The sequence below is a fragment of the Oryctolagus cuniculus genome, chromosome 9 (assembly GCF_051225735.1).
Source record: "Oryctolagus cuniculus isolate XC-2025 breed Fujian yellow rabbit chromosome 9, ASM5122573v1, whole genome shotgun sequence".
NCBI classification, from domain to species: Eukaryota; Metazoa; Chordata; class Mammalia; order Lagomorpha; family Leporidae; genus Oryctolagus; species Oryctolagus cuniculus.
In genome coordinates this window covers 81,486,826-81,498,877 of record NC_142875.1, presented here as the reverse complement: position 1 = coordinate 81,498,877, position 12,052 = coordinate 81,486,826, and the positions used below count along the sequence as shown (strand labels likewise).

Genomic DNA, 12,052 nt, shown 5'->3' with positions numbered 1-12,052 from the left:
GTAGCTTTCCCTGAACACGACTAAACTGTAGTGAACTGCCAGTGATCTTTGGATTGTAATTGTCAAAAGTGCTGCACCAGCAGTTTTCCATCTTTTCCTCTGATGCTTACTGTGTAAATGTGTCTTGTAAAGGTTTAGTTTAACTGGTAATGTGTATCTTTTTTTGCATTTTTTTTTTATTGTAGAAACAGGAAAAGGTCATACAGAAAGTATTTAGGAAGGCCCATACATTCTTACTACATTCAGTGGTTTAATCATTCTCACTAGAACTTTCAGTGAAACTAGAGTTGTAAATGATCTTGAAGACTAATTTATGTATTTGTATTTACAGATTGAATTGATTTTCTACTACCGTTTTATAGATTCTAAAATTATTAGTTACACTCATCTGGTTCTCTGTAATAGTTGAATAGCCAGAAAAAAAAGATACTAGGATCTACCTTTTATTAGCTCCTATAAGTGGATGCAAAGACACATTAGGAGAGTAATATAAAAGTCATTTTTGATTCCATATAATCTTATCCAATAATGACATACCCAGCAATAACATCTGTAACAGGTTGATCACTATATGTCAGAGCCAGATAGCCTGTATGTACATGTGAATTATTTCTGGATTGTTTTAACAATAATTGAGAAAATAGAGGAAAATAATTTCCTAAAGGTAAAACTTACTGTTTGAGCTCTTACTTTAATTATAAACAAACAATATATGGCACAAGTTTTGCGGGGGCAAAATTGGTATTATTGAGATCAACATTTACTGCCTTTAAATACTGAGTTATTTAGAAGTACTTTAATTTTTTTCCCTTAGTAGATATCTCTTTATAGTGATTGTTTTATAGAAAACACATTTTATTTGTGAAAATTAATGACTGAAAGTGCTTCTAAACTTATTTTATTAAACTAAGGTAAATTTGTAGGCGATTATTAACCAAAGTAATAAAAGTAGTGAAAAATATTGATTTTTTTTTTTTAGAAAAGTTTCAAATTGTATTTTAATTAAATTTTAATTTATTTTAAGGAAATTTGCCAGATCCTGGTAAGGCTCAGGATTTCATGAAGAAATTCACACAGGTGTTAGAAGATGATGAGAAAATAAGAAAACAGTTAGAAGTACTTGTTAGTCCAACATGCTCCTGCAAGCAGGCTGAAGGTTGTGTGGTAAGGACAGAAATTAAAAGAGCTACTGTTTGAAAAAGACCCCATATCTTTTCTTGTCAATCTCCTTTTTATGAGTTTATATTCACTATGTAATATTTAGAAAATGTCACAGAAATAACAATGTAAACTATTATAATCCCTTTATAGAGACAATTGCTTGTACTATTGTGTTTGTCCTTCCAAAGGAGATCCATTTTTACCAGTTTTATTACCTAGTCATTTATAGTATTATATATTTTTTAAACTTTTATTTAATAAATATAAATTGCAAAAGTATAGCTTTTGGATTATAGCCGTTTTCCCCCCATAACCACCCTCCCACCCACAAACCATCCCATCTCCTACTCCCTCTCCCATCCCATTCTTCATTAAGATTCTATAGTATTATATTTAATAGCTATATAGCATAGCATTGACTGTGTAGCATAATTTATTGAATAATCCATGGATTTACATATTTAAATTTTTCTGTTTTTAATTAGTGTAAAAATGATATAATTAATGTCCTTATAACTAGATAGGTATTAGATAGTCTTGAAGTTTTAGGATGAATTTATAGAACTACTATTTTATTGCTTGAAGATTGGTTTTTTAAACCCTCTGATATGTAATGGCAAATTGTTCTCTAAAACTGAATGATTTTATACTGATACTGGTGATGGCAGTGACCATTTTCTCACACATAACACTGGCCTGTGTAAATGCTGGAAACCAAACCCAAATAGCAGGGGCAAGAATCATAGTTTTTGTGACAGGATTTGTATTTGTTAGCTGCTAGTTATCAGATCTTACATTTTTGGGTATATTAGCTATTCATATTTTTTTGTAAATTTTATATTTATAATCTTTGCCTATTTTTATATAATGCTATTTGTCTTTATATTATGATTTATTAGTTTGTATTATTGTGGTATTTGTTAAGTTGCAAGTAATTTTCTGTCAGTTGTAATTTACCCTTTCATCGTTTGTGATGTTCTTTATATATCATAGTGTCTGTTTTTAATCTAGATGAATCTATCATTATTCTAGTTCTTGTTTTTGCCTTTGGTTTCCTACTTTCAAAATCTTAATCTGTTATTAAGTCAGTCACAGTATTTACTAATGTCAGTATTTCTCATTTACCATCGGGATCTCCTGAGATGCTTTTTAGAGTTAGATGATTCTTGACTCCACCAGAGATAGACGAAATGAGAATCTTCATAGTGAGTTCCAGGAACCTGTAATTTGCTGTTGTCTTTATGTTCATCTATAACCTTATTCATAATACAAAAACAAAAATAACTTCAATGTTAAGCAATAATGTAATTCAGACTTGTAATACAGATAACAGATGTTTTAGTTTTAAATAGGACCTATCTTTATAGTTTGCTTCTTATCTGAATGAATAGAATCATCCAAAGCCCAAGGCAGAAAACCTGGGATTCATTCTTAGTTTCTCTTCTTACCTGTACTCTGGAATGTGTAGTTTTAACAAGTTCCTCTGAATTTTGTTTGCTATAGTTTGTGTATTCCCTGTTCCTTGTATTCTTTCTTTCTTTTTTTTTTTTTTTTAAGATTTTGTTTATTTAAGAGGTAGAGAATGAGAGAGGGGGAGAGAGAGAGAAAGAGCTTCCATCTGCTGGTTTACCCCCAAAATAGCCACAATAGCCAGAGCTGGGCTGATCCAAAGTCAGGAGCCAGGGGCTTTTTCCAGGTCTCCCACATGGGTGCAGGGGCGCAAGCACGTGCGCCATCCCCCAATGCTTTCCCAAGCACATTAGCAGGGAGCTGAATCTGGAGTGGGGCTACCAGGACTCGAACTGGTGCTCATATGGGATGCCAGTGCTGCAGGGCTGGGCTTAATCTGCTGCACTAGAGTGCTACTCCCCTCCCCCCCGCCCCCGTATTCTTATTTTGTGTTTTACCCTTCTGGAATATTTTTGGTATGAATTATGAAATAAGGACTTAAAATTTCAAATATGTGTCTAATTATTTCAACAGAATATATTGAATAATATACCTTTTCCTTATTTACTTGAAATACTACCTTTCTCTTATATCAAATTCTTCATCTACTCTTTGTCAACTTGGTCAATTCCTATTGTTTTGTTTATTCTATTACTAATACTACAGTTTCAATTATTGTAGGTTCTTAACATTTTAATGTAATGATTTGTTTAAATGTACTTTGTAATATTTTAAAACTCTGCATTGCAGCGTGAAATAACTAAGAAGTTGGGCAATCCCAAACAGCCTACAAATCCTTTCTTGGAAATGATAAAGTTTCTCTTGGAGAGGATAGCACCTGTACACATAGATACTGAATCTATCAGGTATTTGCATATAATATTAAATTCTTATTTCTGTTCATTTATTTATACATTCAGGAGGTCAGTACTCTCCTCAGTAATGAGTACCTTCTGTATACAAAGCACAAACTAGCTACTTGTCTGTATATTTGTATTTATAAATATATCCCATCTGTTTATATTTGTATAAATTTAATTTTTCTTGTTAATTACTTAAAATTTAAATGTTGGTTTAAATTGTGTGAGAAATTTTCAGTCTATGTTTTATAAATTAACAAAGTACCAGGAACTCCTTTTTTTTTTTTTTAGCCCCTTGTTGTTGTGCATAGGTTATGTAATATAAATGATTTTAGTGACATCTTCAGGAAAAGAAAGTGAAGCAAATCTGCTGCAAAGTAACATATGTATTGTCAGTTATTTCAGAACTGAAAATGTTGTTTTTTAAAAGAACCCTCATTTAAATTCAGTTTTGATATCACCTGAATGTGTCATCTTGGAAAAATATTTCCTTTTTTGTCTGCATTCCCTTGTGAAATATGGAAAGATCTTGCTTTAAAAAAAAAACAAAAAACAACTTTTTCCCTAAAATGTATTGAACAAGATGTAAGAGATAAAGTACTTACAAAATAAAAAATACATATAGCATACTGATTTACTAATCAGCAGTAATGTCCTTTATGGAGTATATTAGAATTTGAAATGAATAAACATAGTAATAATTTTTTCTGCATTTAGTGCAGCCTCTTTGGGGATTTTTGTTGGAGAAGGTATTGAATATAACTAAATTCTTGAGCCTCCAAAGATAGATCTTACTTTAGTTACCCATTAGTCACTTTGAACTCTTCATGCATCAGTTTTCATTTAAAGAATTAGTTCTGAGGTTTAAAAAACAAAAACTAGAATCCTATAATAAGAATCTGAATCAGATAGGCATTCCAAAATTCAATAAATAATCTTATTCCCTTTGTATTCAGAGTTAATGCTAGTCAGTTACTGGTGAAGCATACTCTGTACTGTTCATCTACCTCCTGCCTATAAGGAAATGAAAATTTTTACTCTGGAGATTTTATTATAGTTCTGTAAGATTGGTGCAAATAGACTTCAGAGAACTCAAAGAACTCTCTGATGGGTGATGTTTTACCCAAGAGAGAAGAATAGGTTGGATTTTGTCTCTACAGAGATAGGAGAAAGTATTCTGGGTACTGAGATTAATATTAGTCTAGGTAACTGGGTAGGAAATTGTGGGATATTCGGAAAATGATTACAATGTATTTAAACTATTAAGCGGTATGAAAGTGTTAGGTGATGACACTTAAAAAGTAGATTTGGATCAGATTGTGGAAGGCCTTTAAGATCAAGCTTTTTACTTTCTCTTTGATCATTGAGAACACAGATGTTTGAGATACAATGGATTGGAGGAGGAATGTGGAAGAAAATGCTTTGGTGTTACTGTAATTGAAGGTAGTAGGATGGGAGGGATATGGGGAAAAAGTCAGAAATATAAAGATTAAATGATGAAGATAATAGTAATACATTGAAAAAAAGGTATAGGGAAAATAAAGGTGAGAAAGAGTGAGAAATGTAAGTTTTTTTTTAAAGATTTATTTATTTACTTGAAAATCAGACTTACGGAGAGACCAAGGGACAGACAGAGATCTTCCATCTGCTCGTTCACTCCCCCAAATGGCTGCAATGGCTGGAGTGGGGCCAAGCTGAAACCAGGAACTAGGAGCTTCTTCCAGGTCTCTCATGTGGGTGCTGGGGCCCAAGCACTTGGGCCTTCCTTTGCTGCTTTCCCAGGTGCGTTAGCAAGGAGTTGGATCTGTTAGCTGGGACGTGAACTGGCTCTTACATGGGATGCTGGTGTCTCAGGTGGCAGCTTTACTGGCTATGCCACAATGCTGGCCCTCATGAAATACAAGGTTTTAAGCCCACATGATGAAAATAATAGTAATATCTTGAAAAGAATGAAGGGGGACTGTTTTTGAAGTGAGAAAGAAGGTGCTTGACTGAATATGAGAAATGATTGTTTCAAGTAAAGAAATACTGAGTTTAATGTGAGAATGGAGCCATCTATTAAGAATTTTTAGAAATAAGTAAAAAGATCATGGTCAGAACCTTATAAATTATTTTTGTTAGAGAAATTATAAAAATATAGCATAAGAATAGATTATTGCAATATTTTGGAAGTTAGGATGGAAATGATTTCAGAAGAAGGTATGTGTAGATAGACAAAGGGACTGAGAAGAAGCCAGGAGGTCATGGTGATCTAGAAGATATATCAAAGTATAAGAATAATGGGGAAAAAGAAATAATGGGTAGCAGTTCATGTTTATAATGTGTCTGGGATGACTCTAAAAGTGACTCATTGATTTCATCAGAAAGGTTGAGTATCCCTTATCTAAAATGCTTGGAATCAGATGTGTTTAGGTGTCAGAATTTTTTCAATTTTGAAATATTTACATATGCATAATGAGATATTAAGTGCCTGTTTTGATTGTTACCTGTCACATGATGCATGGAATTATTTTATTATGACACCATGTCAGTTCAGATTTTGAATTTTCAAATTAGATGCTCAGCTGTGTATCATTTTTCCCATTTCACAGAAAAGGAGCAGTGAGTTAAACAGATGTTAAATAACTCTCTTATTTAAGCACAGGAAGTCTGGCTCCAGAGCCCACTTGGTTAACCACCACACTTTTCAGTAAGCCTCCAGGAAGATTCCATTTTAAGTCTTCTTTAGTAATCATTGGTTGTCCATTACATCTTACTGTTCTGGAGAATGACTATCATTTTTTTCAGTTTCTGCCATTTGATAGGTTAATAAGTGATAGTACTGCTTAAGTATGATTTTTGTGTTATAAATAAAGTTGAATATTTATGAATAAGGTTGAAATTTAAAAAAAACTATTTCTTGGCTAATTGCATCTCTTGTTTAATTACATCTCTTTGGGGGAATACCTATTATTTTCCTGTGAAGGACTTAGAAAAATTGTCTTTTTCTTTCTTTTTTTTTTTTTTAAGATGTTATTTATTTGAGCAGTAGAGTTCCAGACAATGAGAGGGAGAGACAGAGAGAGAGGTCTTCCATCCGCTGGTTCGCTCCACAAATGGCTGCAACAGCCGAGGCTGGGTCGATCCAAAGCCAGGAGCCAGGAGCTTCTTCCTGTCTCCCATGTGGGTGCAGGGGCACAAGGACTTGGGCCATCTTCTACTGTTTCCCAGGCCACAGCAGAGAGCTGGATTGGAAGAGGAGCAGCTGGGACTCGAACTGGCGCCCATATGGGATGCTGGAGCCGCAGGCGAAGGAATAACCTCTTGTGCCACAGCACCCGCCCCTATCTTTTTCTTACTGATTCTAAGAATGTTTCATAATGTAAGGCTGTCAACCCAGTTTACTTGCCTTTTATGGCTGTACTTGACAAACAAATATTGTTACATAATTAAGTATGTCATTTATTTTCTTTATGGTTTCTTTCTGCCCTTTGGTATCATGTTAGGTAGTTGTCTTTTTACGTTAAAATCTGCAATTGGCCTGGAATTTTTTTTTATTGTAAAATAGACATAAAGATCCACCCTTTTATAAGTTGTACTATAACTAGTTGTATCAATTTATTGAAAAACTTGATTCCTTCCCATTTGGTTTGAACTGTTCCCCGATTATGGTATAGGTTCTTACATGATTTGACCCCTTACTGGGTTTCTTTCTGATTTCTTGGTTTTCTGATGTTTTTATGTAAATTTTTATCTCAAAACTGGTACTTTCATCCTTCCTCTCTTAAAATTTATTGGCTGTTCCCAAACAATTAATTCTTTCAGTTGAATCTCAGGATACATCTGTTAAAGCATATATACATGTATAACCACATAGGTTTGTTAAATGTCCTACACCAAATTATATACGAGTTTTTTGCTACTTTTTGTTATTTGTTATTTTCTATGTTCGTTGTGAATAGATTTCTCTATTCTTTTTCTTAGGTGGCTTTTGCTGATATGAAAATCACCATTGATCTTTTTACTATTTTGTTGGTGTTACTTACCTTCACTGAATTCTTAGTATTTAAAAAAAAAATTTATTAGAGAGATACCTCCCGTTCACTGATTACCCTCCTTAGATGTCTGCAGTGCAGGTCTGGGGCAGGTTTAAGCAGGAGGCCAGGAGTTCCATCCAGTTCTCCAACATGAATGGCAAGGACTTTTCTACTTGAGCCATCATTTGTTGTCTTCCAGGGTGCACATCAGCGTGAAGCTAGAATCAGGAACAGAGCTGAAACTTGAACCCAAGCATTCTGATATGGGATGTGGATGTCCCAGATTCTACTTACCTGCTAGGCCAAAGCCCACCTTAAGTTTTAGCTTTTTTTTTTTTTTTTTTTTTTGGACAGGCAGAGTAGACAGGGAGACAGAGAGAAAGGTCTTCCTTTCTGTTGGTTCACCCCCCAAAAAGGCCCCTACGTCCGGCATGCTGTGCTGATCCAAAGCCAGGAGCCAGGTGCTTCTCCTGGTCTTCCATGCAGGTGCAGGGCTCAACCACTAGGGCCATCCTCCACTGCCTTCCCGGGCCATAGCAGAGAGCTGGACTGGAAGAGGAGCAACTGGGACAGAATCAAGTTTTAGCATTTTTCATAATATTTCAGTTGAGTTTGTTTTTTCAGGTTGATTCTTTTTCCCCACAGTGGTGTTTTTTTTTTTTTTTTTTTTTTTTTTTAATAATGTGAATGACTCTTGTTCTTTGGTTATTACTCAATTCTACTTGTTCATAAATTCCTGTTTTAATTACCCTGGCTAAAGAACTTCACTTTTTGTCATGACCTGGTAGTTTTACTTTTTTTTTATTTTTGCCTTTTTAATGTATTTGTTAACTTGTTTCTGGCCTTTCTTTGGGAGACCAAGAGCTTCATACTGTGTCATGGAAGAAAATAATGAGTTTGCTTTTGAAATGTGGAATTTTTTATTCTTGTGGTATATTGAGCACATAATATTTTTGTAGAAACATATGAGACATTTTAAGGAGCATTGAATAATTGAACTTTCTTGATTTGGGTGCAAAACTTTTTCTGAAAGCATATACAATTTTTTCATAATACACATTTGACATGAACTCTTCAAAAATCATTTATAAGCAAGCAGTGATTTCAGTATTTTGGACAGCAAAATAAGCTTTTTGTTTAATTCCATTTTTCTATTTTCTGTGACTTTTTTTTTTTTTTTTAAAGATTTAGTTGAAAAGCAGTAACAGGGAGAGGAGGAGAAAGAGATAAAGATCTTCCATCTGCTGGTTCACTCCCAGATGGCCACAATGTCCGGGGTTGGGGCCAAGCTGAAGCCAGAAGCCAGGAGCTCATCCACTACTGCTTTTCCAGGCTCATAAGCAGGCAGCAGGATCAGAAGTGGAGCAGCTGGGACTGGAACCAGCACTCATATGGGATGCTGGTGTTGGAGGTGGTAGCTTAACATGCTGTACCACAATACCGGCTCCTACTATAAATTTTTGAAATACACTCAGACGTGTTAAATGGTTTTACAGCACTTAATATTGCCCATTATCCTTTATTTCAGAATATATTGTTGTACTTACTGGACTAATAACAATGACTTTCAGATAATTTATTATTCGCATCTTTAGACTTAGGCCTTTTGTGTAAAAGAGAATAATGAACATCTAGATGGCACTAACAAGCAAATCATGATCAAGGAAAAATAACTGTTTTTGAAAAGAAGCATCTCAAATTATTTTGTTATAGTTGTTTTGTATTAATGTTTGGGGAACAGCTATATAAAATTTGGATGTGGTTTGGATGTGATACATAATATATATGAAATATTTTGTATTACTGCTACCAAATGACAGTTGAACAAAATGACATGTTTACTTTCTGTCATACTTTAGTGCTCTTATTAAGCAAGTGAACAAATCAATAGATGGCACAGCTGATGATGAAGATGAGGGTGTTCCAACTGATCAAGCCATCAGAGCAGGTCTTGAACTGCTTAAGGTAAATCTCTATGAAATTAAGTGCCTGTTTGGACTGTTAAGCAGACAGTTTAGTTTGCTCCTGAGGTTTTTCCATTTTTATAATCTAAAGTTTTCTATATTGTTTTAGATCATTTGGGAATTGTCTGTTTATTCAGACATGTAAGCTGTCTTCAGGATTAAAGTCTGTAAGCTAGCTTAATATTAATTAAAAGTTTTGGAGTTTAACTTAAGGTGTCATTTGTGAAATGAAGGTACTAACCCTACACATAATAAGCCAAATTCTTAAATCTATTTTTTTTGTTAAGTAAAGTATACTACTGCCTTTTGCTGATTATAAAACTTACCAGTTCTGCATTAACAACCTAGTAAATAAAAAAATTATAAAGTAAGCATTTGTGAACTCATCGTATATAAACATAAAGTTTTATGTTTGTTTTTATTTCTTTCCAAAAAGTAGTTTTGTATAGTTGGGGTCAAACAGAATATACAATTTTGTACTCGTATTAATATAAAACATGTTCTCATCAGTATATATAATCTAACTTTTCATACATGCGAGAATCTGTTTATTGCTTTACTTACTCTGTTTCATGATTCTTGTAATTTTTATTGTGTACTAAGTGTTTCTCCACATCCTAGCTTATGTCTTGGCTAGTCTCTTCTAATGACCTTTCTTAGAAGAATAGAGATTTTTGTTAAATTCTCTTTTCATGTCCCTTTCTCCTACCCTTACCCCCTGACACCCCCAAAAAAGCCCAAACAGTAATCAAAACCCAAATTATTTTCATTAGAATTATGTTAAAATGGAAGTTAATTTTGAAATAGATTGATTCTGTATATCGTGATCTCCTACACAGTAACATATATGAGATATATTTGAATAGGTTTTATTTATAGTGCTTTCAGCTTTTTAGCATAATTATTTTTATGTTGACTGATTTTCCAATTTGTAATGTTTTCAGAGTTTGTATTATAATGATGAATAGGTTTTGCAGATCATTTTTTTGACTCATTTTGTAGGTACTCTCATTCACACATCCCATCTCATTTCATTCTGCTGAAACATTTGAATCACTCCTGGCTTGCCTGAAAATGGATGATGAGAAAGTAGCAGAAGCTGCACTTCAAATTTTCAAAAATACAGGAAGCAAAATTGAAGAAGATTTCCCACACATCAGATCGTGAGTTGAGTTTATCCTAACAAAAAAATATTTTTCTGTTTCTTGATTTATGTAATAGTTTGAATCTTTGAAGTTTTGTGGAAAAACTGCCTGTATTATCTTAAGTGTATCCTGTTCAATTTAGATTCATCTTTCCTAGGTGAAAGCACTGATCGGTATTTTAGAAGGTCAGTGAGAGCCGGCGCCGTGGCTCAATAGGCTAATCCTCCACCTTGCGGCGCCGGCACACCGGGTTCTAGTCCCGGTTGGGGCGCCGGATTCTGTCCCGGTTGCCCCTCTTCCAGGCCAGCTCTCTGCTATGGCCAGGGAGTGCAGTGGAGGATGGCCCAGGTGCTTGGGCCCTGCACCCCATGGGAGACCAGGAAAAGCACCTGGCTCCTGGCTCCTGCCAGGATCAGCGCGGTGCGCCGGCTGCAGCGGCGGCCATTGGAGGGTGAACCAGCGGCAAAAGGAAGACCTTTCTCTCTCTGTCTCTCTCTCTCACTGTCCACTCTGCCTGTAAAAAAAAAAAAAAAAAAAAAAAAAAAAAAAAGAAGGTCAGTGAAAATGGGAGATAAACATGGATCTGAAGCCAGGAGCCAGGTGCTTCCTCCTGGTTTCCCATGTAGTTGCAGGGGCCCAAGCACTTGGGCCATCTGCTTTCCCAGGCCACAGCAGAGAGCTAGATTGGAAGAGGAGCAGCCAGGGATAGAACTAGCGCCTATATGGGATGCCGGTGCCACAGGCAGGGGATTAACCCACTGTGCCACAGCGCTGGCCCCTCTTCATTTTTTAAGATTTCTTTTATTTATTTGAAAGGCAGAGAGAGAGAGAGAGAGAGGGCGCTCTCCATCCTTGGTTTACTTTCCAAATGGCTACAACTGCCTTGGTCCAGAGCTGGGTCAGGCTGAAGCCAAGAACCCAGAAACTGGTGCTCACTGAGAACTCCAGTGTTCTTAGCAGTGGTATAAGCACTAGGGCCATCTTTCATTGCTTTCCTAGGTGCATTAATAGGGAGCTGGCTGGGAAGTGGAGCTACCAGGACTCAACTGATGTTCCTATGGGATGCTGGCATTGCAGGAGGTGGCTTAACCCGTGTGCCACAATGCTGGCTCCTTAATTATAGTTATGAACAAGTTTTAGTATGACTTTTTCACTACAGGTTTATATTATTTTCATTATTAGATTGCCTTTTCTAGTATTCTTTAATACTTTAAAGAAGAATTGTTTGATACTTTTGTAGAACAAGGTTGAAAAGTGGATATTTTAGATTATATAAGGGCATTTTAACACATGCAATGCTTTAATATGGAAATGAAAACTTAAAATTATTTGCATTATGTTGAGTATGTTTCAGCTGTCTCTTGAGGGAGTTACCTTAATTGATACTGAATATCTGATTTGTGCATACACTCTCATTTTTTGAAGTTAAATTTTTTAGTTTGCTTTATCTTTATTTG

General features: G+C 35.1%; 1 protein-coding gene across 8 annotated transcripts in view; it reads left to right on the top strand.

Moving 5' to 3' along the window:
• The window catches only part of PDS5B (PDS5 cohesin associated factor B), a 202,808-nt gene that overhangs the window by 113,390 nt on the left and 77,366 nt on the right, over nt 1-12,052 (top strand). For all 8 annotated transcript variants that reach the window (XM_089304245.1, XM_089304244.1, XM_089304242.1 and 5 more), the window contains exons 16-19: nt 1,025-1,164; nt 3,361-3,476; nt 9,346-9,451; nt 10,453-10,613. In XM_089304245.1, the coding sequence (XP_089160371.1) occupies nt 1,025-1,164; nt 3,361-3,476; nt 9,346-9,451; nt 10,453-10,613 (523 nt within the window). The remainder of the gene's footprint in view (nt 1-1,024; nt 1,165-3,360; nt 3,477-9,345; nt 9,452-10,452; nt 10,614-12,052) is intronic.